The 19822-nt window shown below is 35.7% G+C and overlaps 1 protein-coding gene across 3 annotated transcripts in view; it reads right to left on the bottom strand.

Annotated features, from left to right (window-relative positions):
* Nucleotides 1–19822, bottom strand: part of LOC133844402 (ecdysone-induced protein 75B, isoforms C/D) — a 120201-nt gene that overhangs the window by 78262 nt on the left and 22117 nt on the right. The window contains exon 1 of one of the 3 annotated variants that reach the window (XM_062278359.1): nt 12282–12381. The exons of the other annotated variants lie outside the window; for them this stretch is intronic. Within the exon in view, the coding sequence (XP_062134343.1) occupies nt 12282–12366 (85 nt within the window). The 5' untranslated portion in view covers nt 12367–12381. Of the gene's footprint in view, nt 1–12281; nt 12382–19822 lie in introns of those variants that run through there. 3 annotated transcript variants of the gene reach the window in all.

Genomic DNA, 19822 nt, shown 5'->3' with positions numbered 1-19822 from the left:
CTTTATAAAAAGTTCCTATAAAAAAAATTTGCCAGAAGTTTCTAACTTTCAAGCTTTATGATATATTTTTGTAGATTTCATTCTCATCGCAACTGTTGTACAAAAATAATATAATTTTTATATGTGTTTCAGCTCTTTTAAAGAAAGAACATTTCAGAATAGAAACTAGTTCTTTTAAGTATTTTTAAAAAACATTAAATTCAGCTTAATATTTTGGTAATGCACAAAAAATTATATCTATGTGTGTTAAATGTGTTAAAAGATTTTATAGAGAAAATTTCATATTATATTTTTGTAGTTTTCATTCCAATCGAAACTATTGTACAATAATAATACAATTCTTATATAATTATATATTTAAAAACAAACACCAGGTGCTCTAATGTTAATCTTTTATTCTCGCTGTAGCCAAAATAATTATAATACACGCAGATAATGATGATAATAATAAAACGATGATTAACTCGGGTAATTTTGGGGCTATTTGCGTTTTATTTAACCTGTGTGAAAATTGAGAAACCCATTTAATAGGGATTTCGAAATTATAGAGCTAGACAGAGTCCAATTGGACAATGTGATGGTGTGTGTGTGTGTGTTTGTGTGTGTTAGGTTATGGTTCTCTAATGTATTTTACGAGACCGGAGAGAAAGAGGGAAACCAGAAGAGTGAGAAAAGGGAGTCCAAAAAGGGTCGCTTGATGAATGAACTGTCAGTCTGACAGAGTTTCGTTTTATAACCTTGTATGCTGAGGTACCTGCTTTCGAATTAGACAACAAGAACAAAAAAAGAACATGGCCCAGAAAAGCGGATAGAACGATAACTGAACTGTGCGTGTCAAGTGAGGACACACTTATACAAGCAGCTGTATTATTATATTATAGTTTTTTATACCCGCTACCCATAGGGTAGAAGGGTATTATAACTTTGTGCCGGCAGGAAATGTATGTAACAGGTAGAAGGAGGCATCTCCGACCCTATAAAGTATATATATTCTTGATCAGCGTCAACAGCCGAGACGATCTAGCCATGTCCGTCTGTCCGTCCGTCCGTCTGTCCGTCTGTCCGTCTGTCCGTATGAACACCTAGATCTCAGAGACTATAAGAGTTAGAGCTATAATTTTTTTTCGACAGCATTTGTTATGTTTGCACGCAGATCAAGTTTGTTTCAAATTTTTGCCACGCCCACTTCCGCCCCCGCAAATCAAAAAAATCGAATAACAAGCGTAATTGTAAAGCTAGAATTACGAATTTTGGTATATACAATAATAACTATAGCATTTATGATTGCTGAAAATTTGGTTGCGATCAGATAAAAATTGTAGAAGTTATTAAAGAAATAGTTTTGTATGGGCAAAAACGCTTTCTATGTATGTGTTGTATGTATGCGTATACGTATATACATGCTCGCCTCTATATTTGTATATGTATGCAAGAGGCACTGCGATAGCTCTATTGGTAGACTGCAAGCTTATTACTGCTGTGTTAGTCGGGGGACTCGGGTTCGAGTCCGCTCGGGGTACAAAATTTTTTTTTTTTTTTTAATCGTATTTACAACAATTATAAATAAAAATTGTGGATTTTGTTAAAGAAATATTTTGTATGAGCAAAACCGCCTGCTATGTATGTATTGTATGTATGCGTATACGTATATAAATGCTCGTCTATATTAGCATCTGTATGCATAAGTTTTCTTAAGCAATGCGATAGCTCAGGTGGTAGAGTGCAAGCCGCGCATGTTGTGGTGCCCGGGTTCGAACCCGCTCGAAGTACAAACTTTTTTTTAACCACCCGGTCGGTGGTGCTCGATTTCAAATTCCGATCGAAAATACATGCATATTTATTTTTAATATTTTGAGATTATTACCGCAATATATAGCTTTTATTCAAAATGGGTAGCGGGTATTTCACAGTCGAGCACACTCGACTGTAGCTTTCTTACTTGTTTTTTTTTGGTAGAGACCTCGCTTAAAAGCCCTTGATAGAGTTCAGTTGTAGAGTTCAGAGTATAGGTAAATGGTCGACTGGGCGGTTATCTTATCATTAAAACACACGTGAACGGAACGTCAACAAGTTTCAACAAATATGACACTATATAATAGACTCAGACTCGACTATCTTTATCTATGCGCGCTGAGAGTAGTGAAGGTTGCTTCCAAATCGAACTGCGTTGAACTCCAGACATTGCGCAGCGGGAAGCAGCTAAGTACATATTATACTACATACATACATATATGTATGTATAGTATTGTATTTATGTATGTCTGCTTATCCATCACATAATTTCCACTAAAATAACAATCAGGCATAGAAAAAAGCTGATCGCAGTCAGGGGGTTGAGCCCAAACACCAATTCACATTTAAAAGAGAGCACACACAAACACACAAACATACACACATGCACATTTACATAGACTCAATTTGAAATTTGTATGTTGTGTGTGCGCTGAGCGTCGCTGGTCGAATTTTCGGCGCACAAAGCAACAAAAATGATTTCGAAGTTCAAGGTCAGTAAACTTGCTACGCACACGCACAATGGGAAACGACGACGGCCAGCCAACGACGCTGACGTCGACTTCGACGTCAACGCAGCGATCCGAAGCAGCCGGGTAAACATTCGGCTACATATGGAGATACAAATGGAAGATAAACACATACACGCACACGCACACGAGCAATAGAAACGTTCGTTGCTGTTGCCTTGCGCTCTCGCGCTCTCTTTGTGCTGTGTGCGTGCGTTCGCTCTCTCTCGCACACTGTGCTGCTGCTCTCTTTGCCTAGTGCCTCTCTTTTGTTACATTTTAATGAAACTAGAACGAATTCGAAATGAGTTGAGCCATGTTTTGAAGTTGTCTACGCAGATAGATCACAGCGTAGCGTAGTGTGAACAGCTTGACTACGGAGATACCCTGCAAAGTGTTTGCACCCTCCCCAATATGTCGACTAATATTTACACACACGCTTATCTTAAGCGATTATCTAAGCAAACTTTGGATACCAGCTACATAAGTGCGCCAGATGGCGCAGTAGCAAAATATTAAAGTTTCTTTCTTGATTAACTTCCGGGTTTAATAACCGTTTGCGATGACAAAATACAATAAAACAAAAAAGAATTACAGGTTTTGATAACTAAACGTCGTAAAATCTGATTACATCAAAATACTTCTATATTGTTTATTTAATATTCTCTGGGCATAGTTTGTTGTTTGTTTTTCGATTTACAGCGCAAATATTTACAATACGATGAAATAAACATCAGGTACTAAGAAACTAAATTTGGAAACGGTTTATAGGGTATGAAAAACCTTTACAAAAATAGTTCAAGAATGGAACATTTGCTGGGTTCCGCTTAAGATCGTTTTAGAATTGTGTTGCGGGTGTGAAATATCGAGATATAAACATAATTTGAAGATGTTGTATTTAGAATGCGTGCTGGGGGTTTTCCTATGTGTGTATAGTATGTATGTATGCCTAGAACCATTTATAGACAACTAAGCTGTGCTGTTTATAACTTAGAATGATGATCTTATATGCATGTTGAGGCGGAACCGGTTCAACTGCTACGACTTTCATTAATCAACACAATACAAAAATGTTGGCCATTCTAAGCGAAACTGTTGAAAAACTTGTTCAAACATCGAACAGCAAAAATAACATATAGTATAGTATCATAAAAGCAAAATTTTTAATCAAAACAATGGCCAAAAAAACTAAATGCCCTGGGTCAAAAAACGCAACGAAGGTCAGTGACGATATTTTCGGCTTTTCGATGTATATATTATATAACATATGTGCACATTCATTTATTAGAATGTGCCAACACAGCTTATCTTTCGATAAGACACTTCTAATAAAACCAAAAAAAAACGAAAAGTTATTGAACATAATTTATGAATACGGCACAAAATTCATAACAAATTACACTTGACAACTGCTAAACTCATTAACTAAATGGCCAATTCATTAAGCAACGAGAAGAACTAAAACCAACAACACAATTTTTATTGAATTGAATTCTCACTGAATCTGAAATCAAAAGTCTTCTCGTTGCTGTTGTTGTTGTTGTTGTTGCTTCTCGCGTTCTTTTTTCTGGTTTTGTTGTTTTGCCTCTCGGCAACTTTCTTTTGTGCAGTGCTTTCTTTTGTGCCTGCTTTCTTTCAGTCTCGTTCTCTCTCTCTCTCTCTCTCTCTCTCGCTCTCACTCTGTCGGTCTCTTGCTCGACTTTTATGTAACACATGCGGCGCTGTGACCGTGGCCTGCTTTTGGCCATGCTCTTTTCGGTCTATTGAAATGGGTTAATGGTCATTGAGTTGGGTCTGAAATGCGCTTGGCATCGTTAAGAAAGAAACACGGCACTTTATACACCATTTTAGAACATGAAATATAAATAGATAAACTATTTAATTTTAACATTTATATAATTAAAGAAATTCTTATGCTATTCTTAGGCATTGATAAATCAAAAGATCTTCAGGAAACGTTTCCTAATTCAGCTACAAAATAACACAATTTCAGCATTCTAGGAAATCATTTTGAATGATTTATGATCTTTTCAATTTTTGGGTATTTTTATAGAGCTAGAACCTCAAATTTCAAAGCTGAACAAATTCAATTAAATGAAATATTATATAAGTAAAGTATATCATTGAATTTTAGATATATTTGGTATTAAAATTGAAGACTTAATTGGGAAATATAAATAGAGTATAAAATACTTTAAGAATTTTAGACATAATTGGGATATATAAATAAAATGTTATAATTTATTGAATGTCAGATATCTTTACTATTAAAACAGTAGAATATATCATTGAATTTCAGATGTATTTACCATTAAACTTTTATATATAATATTATATAATGTAAAAGATCACTTCTAATTGCATTCCTCTTAAATTACTGAACAAAACTCCAATCAAATTTCGTTTATATACTTGTTCAAAATCTGTTACTAACCGAAGCTATTATTTCCGTAAAAGTTGGGATACATAAATAAAGTATAATATATCATTGAATTTCAGATATTTTTACTATCAAAATTGAAGACTTATTGGGAAATGTAAATAATAACTATTAAAATATTATATATAATTTGAAAGATCAATTCGAATTTAAAGATCAATTCTAGTTTCATTTAATTTGAAATATATTTACTATTAAAATTGAAGACTTATTGACAAATGTAATTAATAAATTTACTTTAAACTTTCATACATAAAGTAAAAGATCAATTCTAATTTAAATTCTCTCAAATTGCCAAGCAAAACTTTAATCAAATTACGTTTGTAAACTTGTTAAAAATCTGTAACTAATCGCAGCTATAATTTCTGTAAAAATTGTTGGCATAATTGGAATATATAAAAAAAGTACAATATATCATTAAATGTCAGATATATTTAGTATTAAAATTGTATACATAATAAGTATAATCTATCATTGACTCTCTGATATACATATTTACTATTAAATTTATATATATAATTCCATAGATCAATTGTAATTTCAAGTCTCTTAAATTGCTAAGCAAAACTTTAATCAAATTACGTTTGTAAACTTGTTAAAAATGCTGTTACTAATCAGTGCTATTATTTCCGTATTCCGTATTCCGAAACACCCTTTACCTACAATTATTCGCAGTAATTCCGACATCCAAAAACGACTCCAAAAAAGGTGATCAAGATGCGTTAAGTACGCTTACACGTGTTGGAATTGCCTTTATAGACAATGTTTAAGAGTTGCGATTATGCTAATAACAAATTCAGTTGCTAGGTTTCCATAGTTTTTTTTGTTGTTGTTGCTTTTGCTTGAAAAGGCTCATGATTAATGTTATTAACAATTAAATTGTTGTAGGCTCAGACAAGGTTGCTGATGTCATTGACTAGTTGAAGCCGAAACTCAGACTGAAACTGAAGCTCAAGTTGAAGTTCTAATGCCAAAGCCTATTAAACGTGCCTATGAGAACTTTGTATTCGCTACCCTGTATATGACATTTAATGGGTATATAGTTGGGGGAAGATATATTTAAAAGAATTTTAAATAGTTTGTTAAACTTTTGTTAGTTAAGATTTATGTTTAAAGTTTGCCATTTCTTAAGCTAAACTTTACAGAGCATTTCTTAGTTTTCTTAAGTGTTTTAAGCCTGCGTTTTTTTTGCTTTTTGCCAGTCATAAAGTAATTGTTCAGCTGGCATTATATTAGACGACGAGTTCAAGACACTTTTGGCCATGTCACGGCTCAGTTGCCAAGCGGCAGCGCCAACTTTTGGCCTAGGCTTAAGCTCCCATTTCCATTTTTTTCGGTTTTTCGTTTTATTATTTTTTTCTCAGTTTTTTTTGGGCATTTTTTCGGTGGTTTCGTCGTGTGCTGAGCATACACAAGTGTCAATTACAAATTACAAACTGACGGTGCAAAAAAGAAGCAGCAACGAAAATTGTATTTTATTTAAATGATATGCACAACGAACGGAGTCGGCATTTAAAATGCGTAAAATGAACTTGAACTTCGGCAAGGAAGCGACTCGACATCGACTCGACATCGACTCGACTCGACTCCAAAGCCAAGGGCTTCTTCGACTACTCAATGAATTGATAGACTGAACGTGTTAAACATTTTTGATTGCCTAGATTTAAGTTATACATTTTGGTGTAGGCGTTGTTACGTGGCACGCGGCACGTTCTACGCCATTTTTATAGGGGCTAACCAAATATTCATTGGACACACCACTGAGCCACTGAGCCACCAAAACCACCAAGAGCCATCAAGAGCCACCGGCAACAGGCAAAAGAAAGAGAAATGAAAGGCAATGAAACAACTTTTCAACACCAGGTCGCTTAACAACTTTTAGTTAAATTTTATGCAGCAACATTATAAAGGAAACGGGGAAAAGAGTTCTAAATGAGTATGATAGACTGCAAGAGACCCTGTACAAATTAAGTATAATAAAAACATATAGTTGTGGGGAAGGGAATTCTAAATGAATCTGTAGTTTATAGAAATATATATAGATTAATAAAAAATCATTTCAGTACAAATAAAGTATAACAACAAGTTATAGTTGTGGGGAAGAGAATTCTAAGTGAGTCCGATTGACTGCAAGAGAATCTGTACTTCGAGAAAATAAAGTATAACAAAAAGTTACAGTTCAGGGGAAGAGAGTTCTAAGTGAGTATACTCGACTGCAAAAACCATGTAGTTAATGAAAATGTATATAGTTTAGTTAAAAATCACTTGAGTCCAAATAAACTATAACAAAAAGTTATAATTCTAGTAAAAAAGAATGTTAAATGAAAGAAAATCTTTCTGAATGTTTTTGATAGACTATAAGAAACCCTGTAGATATAGATAGATAGATTTAGATATAAATAAAATTTGTATAACAATATTCTATCGTTGTGGTGGACATAACGTATACTAAATGAATCTTTATATTAGAAAACTTAATAGATATAGTTATGATCACTTTTTTAAAGATAATTATCATAGTAATCATAGATTATATAGTATAGATTGTTTGGTAAAAATTTAATTACAATTTAAGTTCAGCAAGAAACATTTATTAAAAGAAAAGTCATTGGAAAAGTTAAGAATATATATTTATTAGGTCCTCTATCCAATGTATTTTACTTTTTAAATATATTTTCAAAAATTAGCATTGTTATAACCGTGCTAGAAAGTATTTTTGGTATTCCTATTCCTACAAGTTTTAATAATGATTTCAATTTAAATTTAATTACATTTTTACCTACAGTGATGACGATTCTACAGTCAATTAAAAAGCACTGTATATTTGTTTGATGTATCTCATTTGATATCCATTTCAATCAGACAGACAGTTGGACATGACCAAGGGTCATCGAAGCCCTCTTGCTGCCACTTTATTATACCCTTTTTCGCCCTTGTTAATGGGTACAGAGTATCACACAAAAAAAAAATACAACAGCAAAAAAAAGAAACGATATAAGCAAAACAAAGTCAAAGAGCGAAGATGAAGAAACGCACACATACGCACAAAAAAAAAAAGAACCCAAAAAAAGTTTGGCTCTTTTTTTTTTGTTCTGTTTTTGCCCAAAAAGTAATGAAAATGTCAATGTCCGAACAACCTTGAAAGCAGTCAGAGGAGAAAAGCTAACAGAGCGACAAAACATAAGGGAGGACAGAGCGAGACGGAGCTAGAGAAAGAGTGAGAGAGTGAGCAAGAATGTTTGCAAGAGACGGAAAGAGAGCGAGAGAAAGAGAAAGAGAGAGAGGCGAGTGTATTGAGAAGGGCCAAATAAATTTGTAATGCGCATAAACTTGTTGTTGCCTCAATTATTTCGTATCGATAACTAAGGGCAATCTAAATTGTAGATGACTCAGCGCAGAAGGGGGCGGGGACGGGCGGGGGCGGCTTGTCGCAGGTACTCGCTAACCAAACTGCGAATGCGTAATACAACTCGCATTTCGCACTCGCACTCGCACTCGTAAAATATCTGATCTATTTATGCGCAACGTGAATATATGTAAGACAATTTATAGCACAGTATTTGCATATCGAAGAAAACAAATCTAATTCAATTCAGTCTGGCGCAAATAAATCTAAAATAACTAAAACAAAGGGCTGTCTTTATGGATAGTTTAGAATATCTTCTAAAATTACACCAATTACTTTTACATTGCTGTAATTATAAAGCATACTTTTAGGGCCACTACCAAATGTAATATTAACGGCAAATATTGTCAATTAAAAACTTTATTTAATTTAAATTTTCATATTTTTAATTTAATTGAATATTTAATTATTTCAAATCTATGAAATCTTCCCGCTCAACTAAAGTTTCACACAAAAAAAAAGCTCCTAATTTCTGCCAACAGCTGCAGCGCCTCTAGCGGCATAACGGCGCAACGCTGCTTCACGCTTTATGCTCAAGCGAATTGTTGCTGCTAGCTGCCGCTAGATGTCGCGCCATCTTAGCTGTGTGCATATATTATGTGCAGTGTCAATACACTCAGCGTGTTTGAGTGGCGCCATCTGCGCATGTTTTCAAAGCAAGCCCAAAAGTATGCAACATATATTGAAAATGCTGTTAAATGTGTTTTTGAAAAGAGCTTTGCTGCTGATTTTGAGGGAAATGAAATAGTAAACAATTTATGCATAAATTGTAATTAATAATTTTAATTATTTGTTATGCATATGTTGTAAATGAAATACAGATATGGGCAGATATTGTAAAAAAAGCTCGCTGAGGCATATACAATTTACAGTTGCTCTTTGACGTCATTGCACACACATTGCACGTTTGAAGGAAAAACCGAATTGAGTTCATGAACGTTTGTCGACTTCAATTTGCTCTGCGACTAGAAAAATGTGCATAAAACACACACACACAGCGAGTATCAACAAACTGGCAAAAGCAAATGCATTTGCGGCGCCGACAGCAACAGCAATAGCAACAGCAACAAATAGGCCTGACTGACTGACTGCCTGCAACGAGGTCACGTGCAGATTACAATATGGCGCTCGACGAGCGCACACAGGCGAATGAACTGAATTGACCCGCTTCGCAATAACCTCTAAAAACAAACTATTGCAATAGAGAGCGGGAGCACAGAGAATGTGCACAGCGAATGGCAAGGGATTTATGTTGTAATTAAGAATGCATAAAATTTGTAATTCTATTATAAATTTAGCTGCATTTCATAATTCAAATTTAAATAAATACTCGTAGTGTGATACTAAAATTTGATGTGTGGCATTTCCGTTCGCCATAGCAATGCAAAAAAAGCTCTCTCGCTTGAAAGCTTTTTTCGTTGCGTTCACTCGAGCCGGTTTGCACTGTGCCACAGTGTTGTATGTGCAATGTGCACACACAAATTGAGTGCAAGTTCAACACAGACACACAACTATAAAACTTTGCTGAGACTGTGTGTGTGTGTGTGTGTGTGTGTGTAGTTGCGTATCTGTGTGTAAATTTAGATCGAGGTTATTGCTTTACAATGCTGCGCGTGCATTCAACTCTCGGCTCAGTTTTTGCCGTTTGCTTAGACGACGACGACAAGCAAAAATGACATTAAGAAAAATTATGTTGAATTTATTTATTGCATTGCATAGAACGAATCAGAAATGAATGTGGCTAGCTCTCTTGCTCTCTTAGAGAGCACTTTGCTTGTTGTTTTTGTTTTTGTTGTTGTCTTTGTGATTTCAATTGCAATATGCAAATTGTGTAGGCCGAACACAGAGCAACAAAACTGTTCGAGTGCATTAATAAGTAGACATTTATTTTTATGAGTTATTTGACTCAGTTTTTGCTGTTGTTGTTCTAAGCAACAAGGTTGCATCTGGCAAACATAGAAACCAGGTGAAAAACCTCTAATGACATTCGATTCCATCACATTGAAAATTCTCTTACTTACGCATTTGAGATTTTGTCCCCAAGAACTTACCTGCAATGAAAAGTAAAGGAAAAAAAATCAGCGTATTAATAATAAGGCAAATAATGGATTAATTATTATAATTGTTGATTGTGTGATTGTGCGTATACGTAATATATGCATTGTGTATACGCCCGGTTGGTTGGTAAATACATATACATATGAAAATCTATTGCTGCCGCTGCTTCAATTGAAAGCGCACTCCCTCCCCCCCCTTTACACCCCCCTCTCTCACTCTCTGCTCGGCAGGCAAATTTTATTGGGTCATGAGACTGGCGAGCTGGCAAAAAAAAGCTGGCAACACATAGCGTATGGGGATTCATATCGTTGCGTACATCGACTATGGTGATAATGGAAATAAACACACAAACAACCACACACACACACATAGACACACACATACATAGACACAGATATGAGCACAATTCGCGATTCGCAGGTCAATGAACGAGGCAGTTATTCAAAGCAATTCCAAGGCCAAAGCCACGGCGCATAGAACCCCAAAAAAAACCACCGAGAGAAAGAGAGAGAGAGAGCGAAAATCATCAACGAGAGAGTGCGCACTTGAGATAGTGTGGGAGAGAGCAAAAAGTAGGCGAAAGCCATAAAGGAGAGTGTATTTTTCTTATTTCTGCCGAAATGAGTCGCAATAGTTGAAACCTTTTTTGAAGTGGAACTAAAGCGCTTATCTTATCACATCCGACGTGTAATTCTAAGTTTAAGGCGAGCAAAAAAAAAGAAGATAGTGCAAGCTAGATAATAACCATGCTCATATATATGTATATATAAATAATTGCCAAATATTTGCCAAAGTTGCAGCCAAACTAATTCAATTAGAATGGCCAAAAAGTCAAAGGCAACAAAATGTATTTGAAATGTCAACAGCTGCCCTAAATATTTGTGAGCTACACGTGTGTCAAAAGCATGGAAATAAATTCAGTTGAACAATTGCAACTCATGGCGTATGAGCAACATTTTTTTTGGTTGCAACTTGGTTTGACTTTATCACAGCTCTCATTCTCTTCTACTCTCCCTCTCTCTCTCTTACTCTCTTTGCTATCAATTGAAAGCGAAATTTTGCGGGCATCTCGCCACACGCTGCCCCTCCCCCTGCCCCTTGCAGCTCACCCACTATCTAAGTATAAACAGCCAATAGCGTTTGCCAAGTTCAACGACCGCACAAGTCCATGGCCTAGATTTTACAACAAAAACGTTTGATATCGTCGTCGACATCGCTGTCGCTGTCTATGTGTGTGTGTGTGTGTGTGTGTGTGTAGTTGTTGCTTTTACTTTCATGACTTCATTCGGCTCTGCATTTAGATTTGCCGATTTGTCGCTCGTCTTTCGCTCGTTCGTTTCGTTTCATAAATTGTGGTTTTTTTGCTCAATATTTTTTGTCTGACATATTGCTACGCATAATTTTTATTGATATTTACTTGCTACATTTATAATTAAATACGATTTGGTTTATTGACAATGCGGCGTATGCGTTACAAGACAACTCATGCAATATTAAGTATACGACACATCTTACAAAACATATTTGGGCTACGCATGACCTTAAGAGTTCAAAGGACTCGCGACACCAAAAAAGTATGAGATAGAAAGAAGCGAATGATGGAAAGTTAAACACCCTTTTTTTTAGTGTTCTCTTTTTATAGGGTATGAGGCTGTGCGTTGCTATCTTCTTGTTGTTGTTTTGCACGCAGAATATTTGGGTTAATGAGTTCAATGACCGCAGAGAGCAGATGCGCACAATAGAAAGTGAAACTTTTTGTCCGTAAATTAATTAGCACATTAAATTTAGACAGTAATTTCGCCAAAGTTGACTCCCACTCTCTTCTTTTAAGGGTAGTACTATAGTGTGATTCACTCACCAGCTAAAACTCGACCAATTAAACGTTCCGTATCATCGATATGCTTGGCCTGAGCGAAAAGATCCTCTCGACTTCCCACAGTCATTTTCAGTTAAGGTTTTCTTTTTGTGCGTTTAACTTTTTAGATTTTAGATTTTTTTGATTTTTTTTTACTACTGTTTTTTTGATTGTTTGATGATTGATATTCAGAAACTATTTTATTATTATTATCACTTGATTTCTTGCAACTCTCTCAACTAAGCAAATTTCTTATGGCACTTGAATGCTTTCCAAAAAAAATATATATTTCAATATACTATTTAGTCTCTAGATAACCCGTTTTATTTTTTGATTGGCTAATGATTAATTGTAGAATATAGAACTATTTGTATTCTAGATTTGTAATTCTCAATATCACAAAATAGCAACAATAGCAGCACTTGCACTTTTGATTGGCATCAACAATTTTTTACGGGTTTTATTCTTGGACAAGTCTTTATGCATTTTCATCTAATAAATGCAACAATTAATTTCAACATTATTATTTCTTATGCTTAATTCACTTTCTCTCTTGATTTCTGTGCGATAGAATTTGATATATATTTTTTAATATACTATATATATTTTGTTTTTGTTCTTTTTCAGTCTAGTTTTTTGATTTATGACACATTGGTTGATTTGGGGGGGGGAGAGGGAAATTATGAATTTCAATTTCAATTGCACTTTCACAGGGTTTTTTTCTTTCGCCAAAAATGCCGAAAAGTTTTTGAGCGCCAAGCACCGGAACAACAACACAAAACACACTACACACACAGGGCTGTCCAACGAATTTGTACACGCGCTTGTTCTACTCTGTTAGGCTCATTAGGTTCTGTTACAATTCAAATCGGTTGCCTGTGCTGCTCACTGTTATGCTCAGAATGGCACTGCTCACCAGCGCTGTTATGCGAGAGAGCTGCTCGCCTGGCACTGCTAACAGTTGACGTGAACGTGATAAATTGCAAAAGAGATTGCCATTTACAATTGTTAAATAAATTTAAGTTTATTGCAAAAATTTAAAATTATAATTTCTTAAAGTCCTTTTCTAATTTTAAATTGTTGCTGCTTTATTTAGAATGCTCAAGTACATGTAACGGAAATTTTGTGTGCTCACATTTGAAAAGCGCTGTTGTTAACATAAAATGTTAATGTCAAGCATTCATTGCACTGTTAACTGCCACCAATTGGGGGAGGGCTGCAATCTAACTCAAATATTGAAAAGCTTTTTGCGCTTTGGTGCGAAAATTTAAAAATGTTGATAAAGAAAATCACAAATAAAGTCACTAAAATATTGTAGTTTAATTAAAAAGTAAATTTTAGTATTACTTGTTGATGTTTTTTTGATTTATGGGCAGCATAAAATGAACCTTTACTTAAGTTAAGCCCAATTTTTGGTATCACATTTTGCAATGTCTGCTTCCAACTAATCGAAGTGGTCCACATTATGCTACCGAGGCGATAAAGTTAAATGAACTGCAAAAATGCCAATGACAGAAGAATTATTCAAGGCCGCAAGACGAACCACGAATTATATGGCCAAAGTGCCAGAGCAAAAAGGGACGTGATGAAGGCGCGCCAAACAAAAAAAAAAGAAAACGAAAGAAGAACCAGAGCCAATTTTTTTGGCTGTATTTGTGTCATATCATGTAGGATATACCAAGTAAATCCTTGAGCTGTGTGTGTGTTTGTGAGCTCAGAGCTCAGTCTGCCAGCGATTAGTAAACGCGACATTGAGAGCTGCTGCAAAATGTCAGCGAACGTATTTGAACTTTTTATTCCTGCCACACAGACAGACCCAGACCCAAGTGCCGCCCACTCGTCCACCAAATGCAGCCCAACCTCTCTATTATGCACTCCTCCCCTCTACACTCCCCTCTTTGCCCTACCAACAACAACGGAGCATTTTACACAAATTGCCGAGTGCCCCATGCTGTGTTGTGTGGCAAGTTTTCTGTGTCGTTGCACGAGTTCAGGGTCAGTTGCACAGTCGCTGTGGCTGTCGCTGTTGCTGACGTTCTGTTCTGTTGTGTTCTGTTGTTACTTTTGCTTGCAGCACGTTGCATTTGTTGTAGCTGTAGCTGTAGGTTTGCCCGATTGTGGGTCGATTGGGTTGTTCAGTTTTTTTTTTTGTGGGTTAGTCGCTTGTCTATTTTGCCGCTTCATTAAGCGTGCCAAAGCGACAGCTGCAAATGGTGTTGCACTTAATGCAAAAGCACTCTTAATTTCATTAGCCGCAGACTCCAAACATGTGCAGTATATGTAACCAAATTAGTATGTGAACTTTGACCTCCAAATTGAATCAGTTGTAGCTGAAATTTTGAGACATGTTGTCCTATTTCAAAAGCTTTGTTGTGCATAAATTTTAGTGTTCTAAAACTTTTAGTTTGGACTATAGATTGTTTGTTATTTTAGTCAGTCAGGAGTTAGGTACATTTATCGAAATGAGAGTACGAAATTTGACCTCCAAATTGAATCATTTGTATCTGAAATTTTGAGATACGTTGTCCTATTTCAAAGCTTTGTTGTGTATAAATTTCAGTCATCTAACTTTCATAGTTTGGTCTATACATAGTTAGTTCTCTTAGTCAGTCAGGAGTTAAGCACATTTATTGAAATTAGAGTACGAACTTTGACCCCGAATTTGTCTCAGTTTTAGCTGAAATTTTGAGACGCCTTGTCCTATTTAATTTTCTTTGTTGTGTACAAATTTCAGTCTTCTAACTTTCATATTTTGGTCTATACATAGTTAGTTCTCTTAGTCAGTCAGGAATAAAGTACATTTATTGAAATTACAGTACGAACTTTGACCCTGAATTTCTCTCAGTTCTAGCTGAAATTTTGAGACACGCTGTCCTATTTCAAAAACTTTGTTGTGTATAAATTTCAGCATTATATGACTCTTAGTTCGGACTGTACATTGTTTATTCTCTTAGTCAGTTAGGAGTTAAGCACATTTAACGAAAGTTAGAATCATTTGTAGCTGAAATTTTGAGACACGCTGTCCTATTTCAATTTCTTTGTTGTGTATAAATTTCAGCTTTCTAACTTTCATAGTTTCGACTGTACATTGTTTGTTCTCTTAGTCAGTCAGGACCACGATTTGTATTCATTTAGCTGCATAATCTCAGTTGCTGCTGGTGCTTGGCCATTTTATAGCAGGCTTACAAATCCAACCCACCCCAGGCAACAACAGCAGAAGCAGAGGCAGCATCAACGTAACCTTCTGCGTTTATTGAACTCGGAAAATCGGGCAAGGACGTAAACTGTGCACTGTATAAACTACATGTGTGTGTGTGTGTATGAGTGTGTGTGTGTGTGTGAGTAGTTGCCATTTGGTTAGCAACTATGCAAATAGCACAAAAGCAGCATCCATTAACAGTTCGCTGCATTGGGAGATCATAAAAGAAAAATTGTGCATTTTTAATTAAACTAGCGACAACAGTTACATTCATATTCGGCTTGACAACGTTTTCTAAAAATACCCTTAACTCTATTGATTATAACGAAAATCCAATGAAGCTTGCAAATAGCAATACAACTTTTCATAGAATTTAATAAAATGGTTTCTTCGATCTGATTTCCCAGAAAAGTAGCTTTATAGAGCTTTTACTTAGAAGTTTATAGTGAAAAATATAACAAATTAATATTACAAAATTTGTTTTTTTTTAGGAAAGAGCAGTTTTAGAAAACAGTTAGTCTGAATTGTAACCGTATATTTACTGATTTGGATTAGGAAAACTATATTTGGAGATTTCGGAAATTTGAAAAGATTTCACATGATTCTATTTTGTTCAAAAGAAATTTTTGAAGTGAACGTAATTTCAATTACACATAAGAGAAATTGGGAATTTCTTCATTAATAAAATAATATAAGGAAAATCAATATAAGGAATGTTATATAAGACTATTTAAGGGAAGAGATATTTACAAAAACGTTATCAGAAAATATAATGAATAATACCCACAACTAAATTTTAATAGAAATAATAATAAATAATTATTATTAACTTGCAAATGAAGACATTAAGCTGTTTTGTTGGATATCATAATAAATACACAATCAATTAATTAGGGAGGCCAGTTGCTTTAAGGGAGTTAAGGAAATCATTACTTTATAAGCAAAAGCATACTTTATTTATATTGCATTATAAGCATATGCTTATAATAAAGCTTTGCTATTCACAAGAAATAAAGAAAAAGAACCTAATAATGAGCTTATACAGAAATACACAAAAATATTCGACAACTACACAACAAAGTGTTTAGCTTCACATCAAGACCGTCGCACAGTTGAGTTGAGTGTTGTTCTGTTCTGTTCTGTTCTGTGCTGCCTAGGCGCGCCTCCTCTTAGGTAGGGCAGGTCCAATGTATGCCAGAGTGAGAGTTGCCTCGTGTGCGTGTGCTGTGCGTGTGCGAGTGTGTAAGTGTGCAAGTGTGGGCAACAGATAGACAGAACGAAAGAGCGAGAGAGAGTGCTAGCGAGTGAGCAAGTGAGAGTGCCTCATAGGCTGAGCAGAGTAGAACATACAAAAAAATATATATTGTATATACAGAGAGGAGAAACAGCAACAACAACAACAACAACAACGAAATCAACAGCGAAAACGATGATGATATTCCACTTGGCCCAGATTATTTTGAAGGTCGCGTATTATCGACGGTCGTTCACCTATTTATTTGACGCCGACGAAGGCGACGCGACGAGTGTGGCTTCGTTTATTTTCGTGAAGTGTCGGCTGCTTTTTTTCGGCGCTGTTGTATGTATGTGTTCTATGTATTAACATAAGTATGCCTGCCTGCCTGCCTTAGTGTGTATGTGTGTGTATATATGCTTGTGTTTGGGAGTTTTGTACATAAGACTGCCAAAGCATTAGGTGTATATTTAATCAGCAGTTTTCTCATCATTGTTGTTGTTGGGGCGCGTGTACTTTCTTGTGCGACAGTTGGCTGCGTTTTTGGGCACACAACAAAATTATGCGGAAAAGCGTTGAAGGAAGTATTGAGGCAAACATATATATATATTGTATGTTTGCGTGTTTGTGTACATTCCAAGCGGTCGACTCATTTATAACGAATTGCTGGGAAATATGTGTGGGTGACTGTGCTTTGTTTGCTAATACGCATTATTCACAATAAGCGCAGGCATAAACAAACGAATTGCAAATACCAATAAGCCGAAGAGCTTAATAAACACGTGTGTCTCTGCCGCTGCTAACTTAACAGACGCTTATTGTGCTTTACATACAAACGCATGTGTGGGGTTGTGGTCTAAGCTTAGCTTCTGCTAACTTTACATAGACTCAACAGATTTACATAAGTATGTATGTATATATTATGTAAAGTCTAAGCTGTTGCTGGCGTGTGGGAAGCGTAGATTACAATAATGTACAAACAAAAGTGATTAGAAATATTCACTTTCGCTTTGCTAGGCCAAGTTCAAAATCAAAATTAATAGGGAAGAAACTGCGTAAAAGTCAAATAAATAAAAAAAAAAAGTGCGAACAAAATGCTAAGCAGCAAATCGATGTGTGACAGAGAGGTCGACAGCCAACAGCCTGCAGGTGTGAGGGAGAAAGATACATATTTATGTATAGAATGAAGAGAGAATGTTGGCGGGAGAGAGCAGCAGCAACAACAACAACACATTGTGTGGGAGCTAAGGTTGGGAGCTTGGGTTAGTAGAGCGGTTTGCGTTTATTTTTAGCTCAGAAAAAAAGTCCCAGGCCACCCACCCTTCCACAGGGAACGAAACACAGCGTGAGAGAGAGAGTGAGGAGAGAGAAATTCACTTAGGCCTAGCACAACATTGCGTGTATTGAGCTTGAAGTGGTGGGAGGATGGGTGTCTCTCGCACACATACAAATGTTGCGTGTGTATGTGTGTGTAAGCATTTACTTGTGTATACACACACACATACTTATATACAGTTGCTTCTGGGGGGTTTGACACATTGACCATGAATTTGAGAATTGCGTGCGGAAAGTTTTTTTTCTGTGGGGGAGGCAAAACAAATGGAATGAGAAAGGGGAAGATGGATTGTGTTTTCTTCTTCCTTTTTGGTGGGGGAAATTTCCACGTGCTGAACACAATCGGCATTTTATGCGATATATGCAAAGTGTCAGCTTTTAGAGTTGCGTTTATTTTTGCGAGAATTTTCGACTTATCAATACGACGGACAAATTCAATTATACAACAATAAATGACAGTTTGCTGTGTTCTGTTATATTCTATTCTCATCCTACTCTTCTTGAATCTTTCTGCACAAAATTGGAGAACATTGAGAGAAGAGCGAAAGAGCAAATTCCGCGAATTTCCAAGCGTCATTCATTAATAACACTAAAATGAACCGAAAGGTTACTAAAAGTCAAGGCCAGGCAATCAAAATATATAAGCCAATAACGAAAATGCCAACGAGCGAAATCCGACACACGCCGCACGAACACAAAGACGAACGACATCCGAAGACCACGTTGAACTATGCGTGACGCAAAGATACCCTAGAAAAGGCAATCCATAGTAAACACAATAAGTCATAGATGATTATATTAGAGCTCATTCTTTCATCAAATTGGTTTAACAGGGTATGCGAGAGTAAGGCAAGAGAGAACGGAAGAAGAGAGCGAACACAAGTTCAGGACAAGTGCTAATGTGTGTGAGAGTTAAATGTACTATGATTCAACCCCTCTGACCCGCCCACGCTCTCGCTTTCGCTTTGGGCAATCTAATTTCAGCTTTGTCTAAGCTGCTTAGACTTTATGTCTTTTTGGTCAACATTTAATGACAGTTAGTCGCAGGGAAAACACGAGAAAAGTATACGAAAATGTGTGGAGGAATAATTCATGCTTTTGCTTATAGTAAAAGCAATTAGAGTGATTTTTTTGGTCAAGGTTAAGGTCTAGTCGGCCGTAGATAGCATAGAAATTTATTTATAATTAGGTTGAGTCCCAAAGATTATTAGATTAGGTTGCTAATAATTAAAAATAACACATTTCTATTTTAAAACGTTGATGAAGAGAAATATTTATCAATTATGTGAAAAGTGATTCTCTTTTATAGCACATTTAGTTGAATATTTATATTTTCGTTAATGATTTTTACTGGAAGCTATTCTTAATTCACTTTGTTCTAATTTTACTTTTTATTTCATATGTATTTTGCTATTTGAAAGCGATTAGCTTTTTGTTATCAATAAAGCTTTCAACATATTTTATTTAAAGTGCAAACTGCATTTGAAATTTGCTAGAACAAAGCTGCAGCGCATGGCTGAGCTTTTGATCAAATGTAAAAGCTTTCGCAAGTGCACAACTGCAGGTTGCATGCCAAACTATTAGACAAAGCTTACAAGAAAAGCTCGCTTGCATTTGTAGTTGTAGTAGAGACAAAAGCTATGCTTGCATTACATTGCAAATGCAGCTACCCAGGTAACAAAGCTTTTGCGGTAGGCAAAATGTTAAGCGATAGTTGTTGGGAATTGAGGAAAGAACGATACTTTTTCTGAACTTAATATATTTTTTTCCGCAAAA

This window comes from Drosophila sulfurigaster, chromosome 3 (assembly GCF_023558435.1).
Source record: "Drosophila sulfurigaster albostrigata strain 15112-1811.04 chromosome 3, ASM2355843v2, whole genome shotgun sequence".
NCBI classification, from domain to species: Eukaryota; Metazoa; Arthropoda; class Insecta; order Diptera; family Drosophilidae; genus Drosophila; species Drosophila sulfurigaster.
Note: the sequence above shows the minus strand (reverse complement) of the source record. Positions and strands in the feature narration are given on the sequence as shown.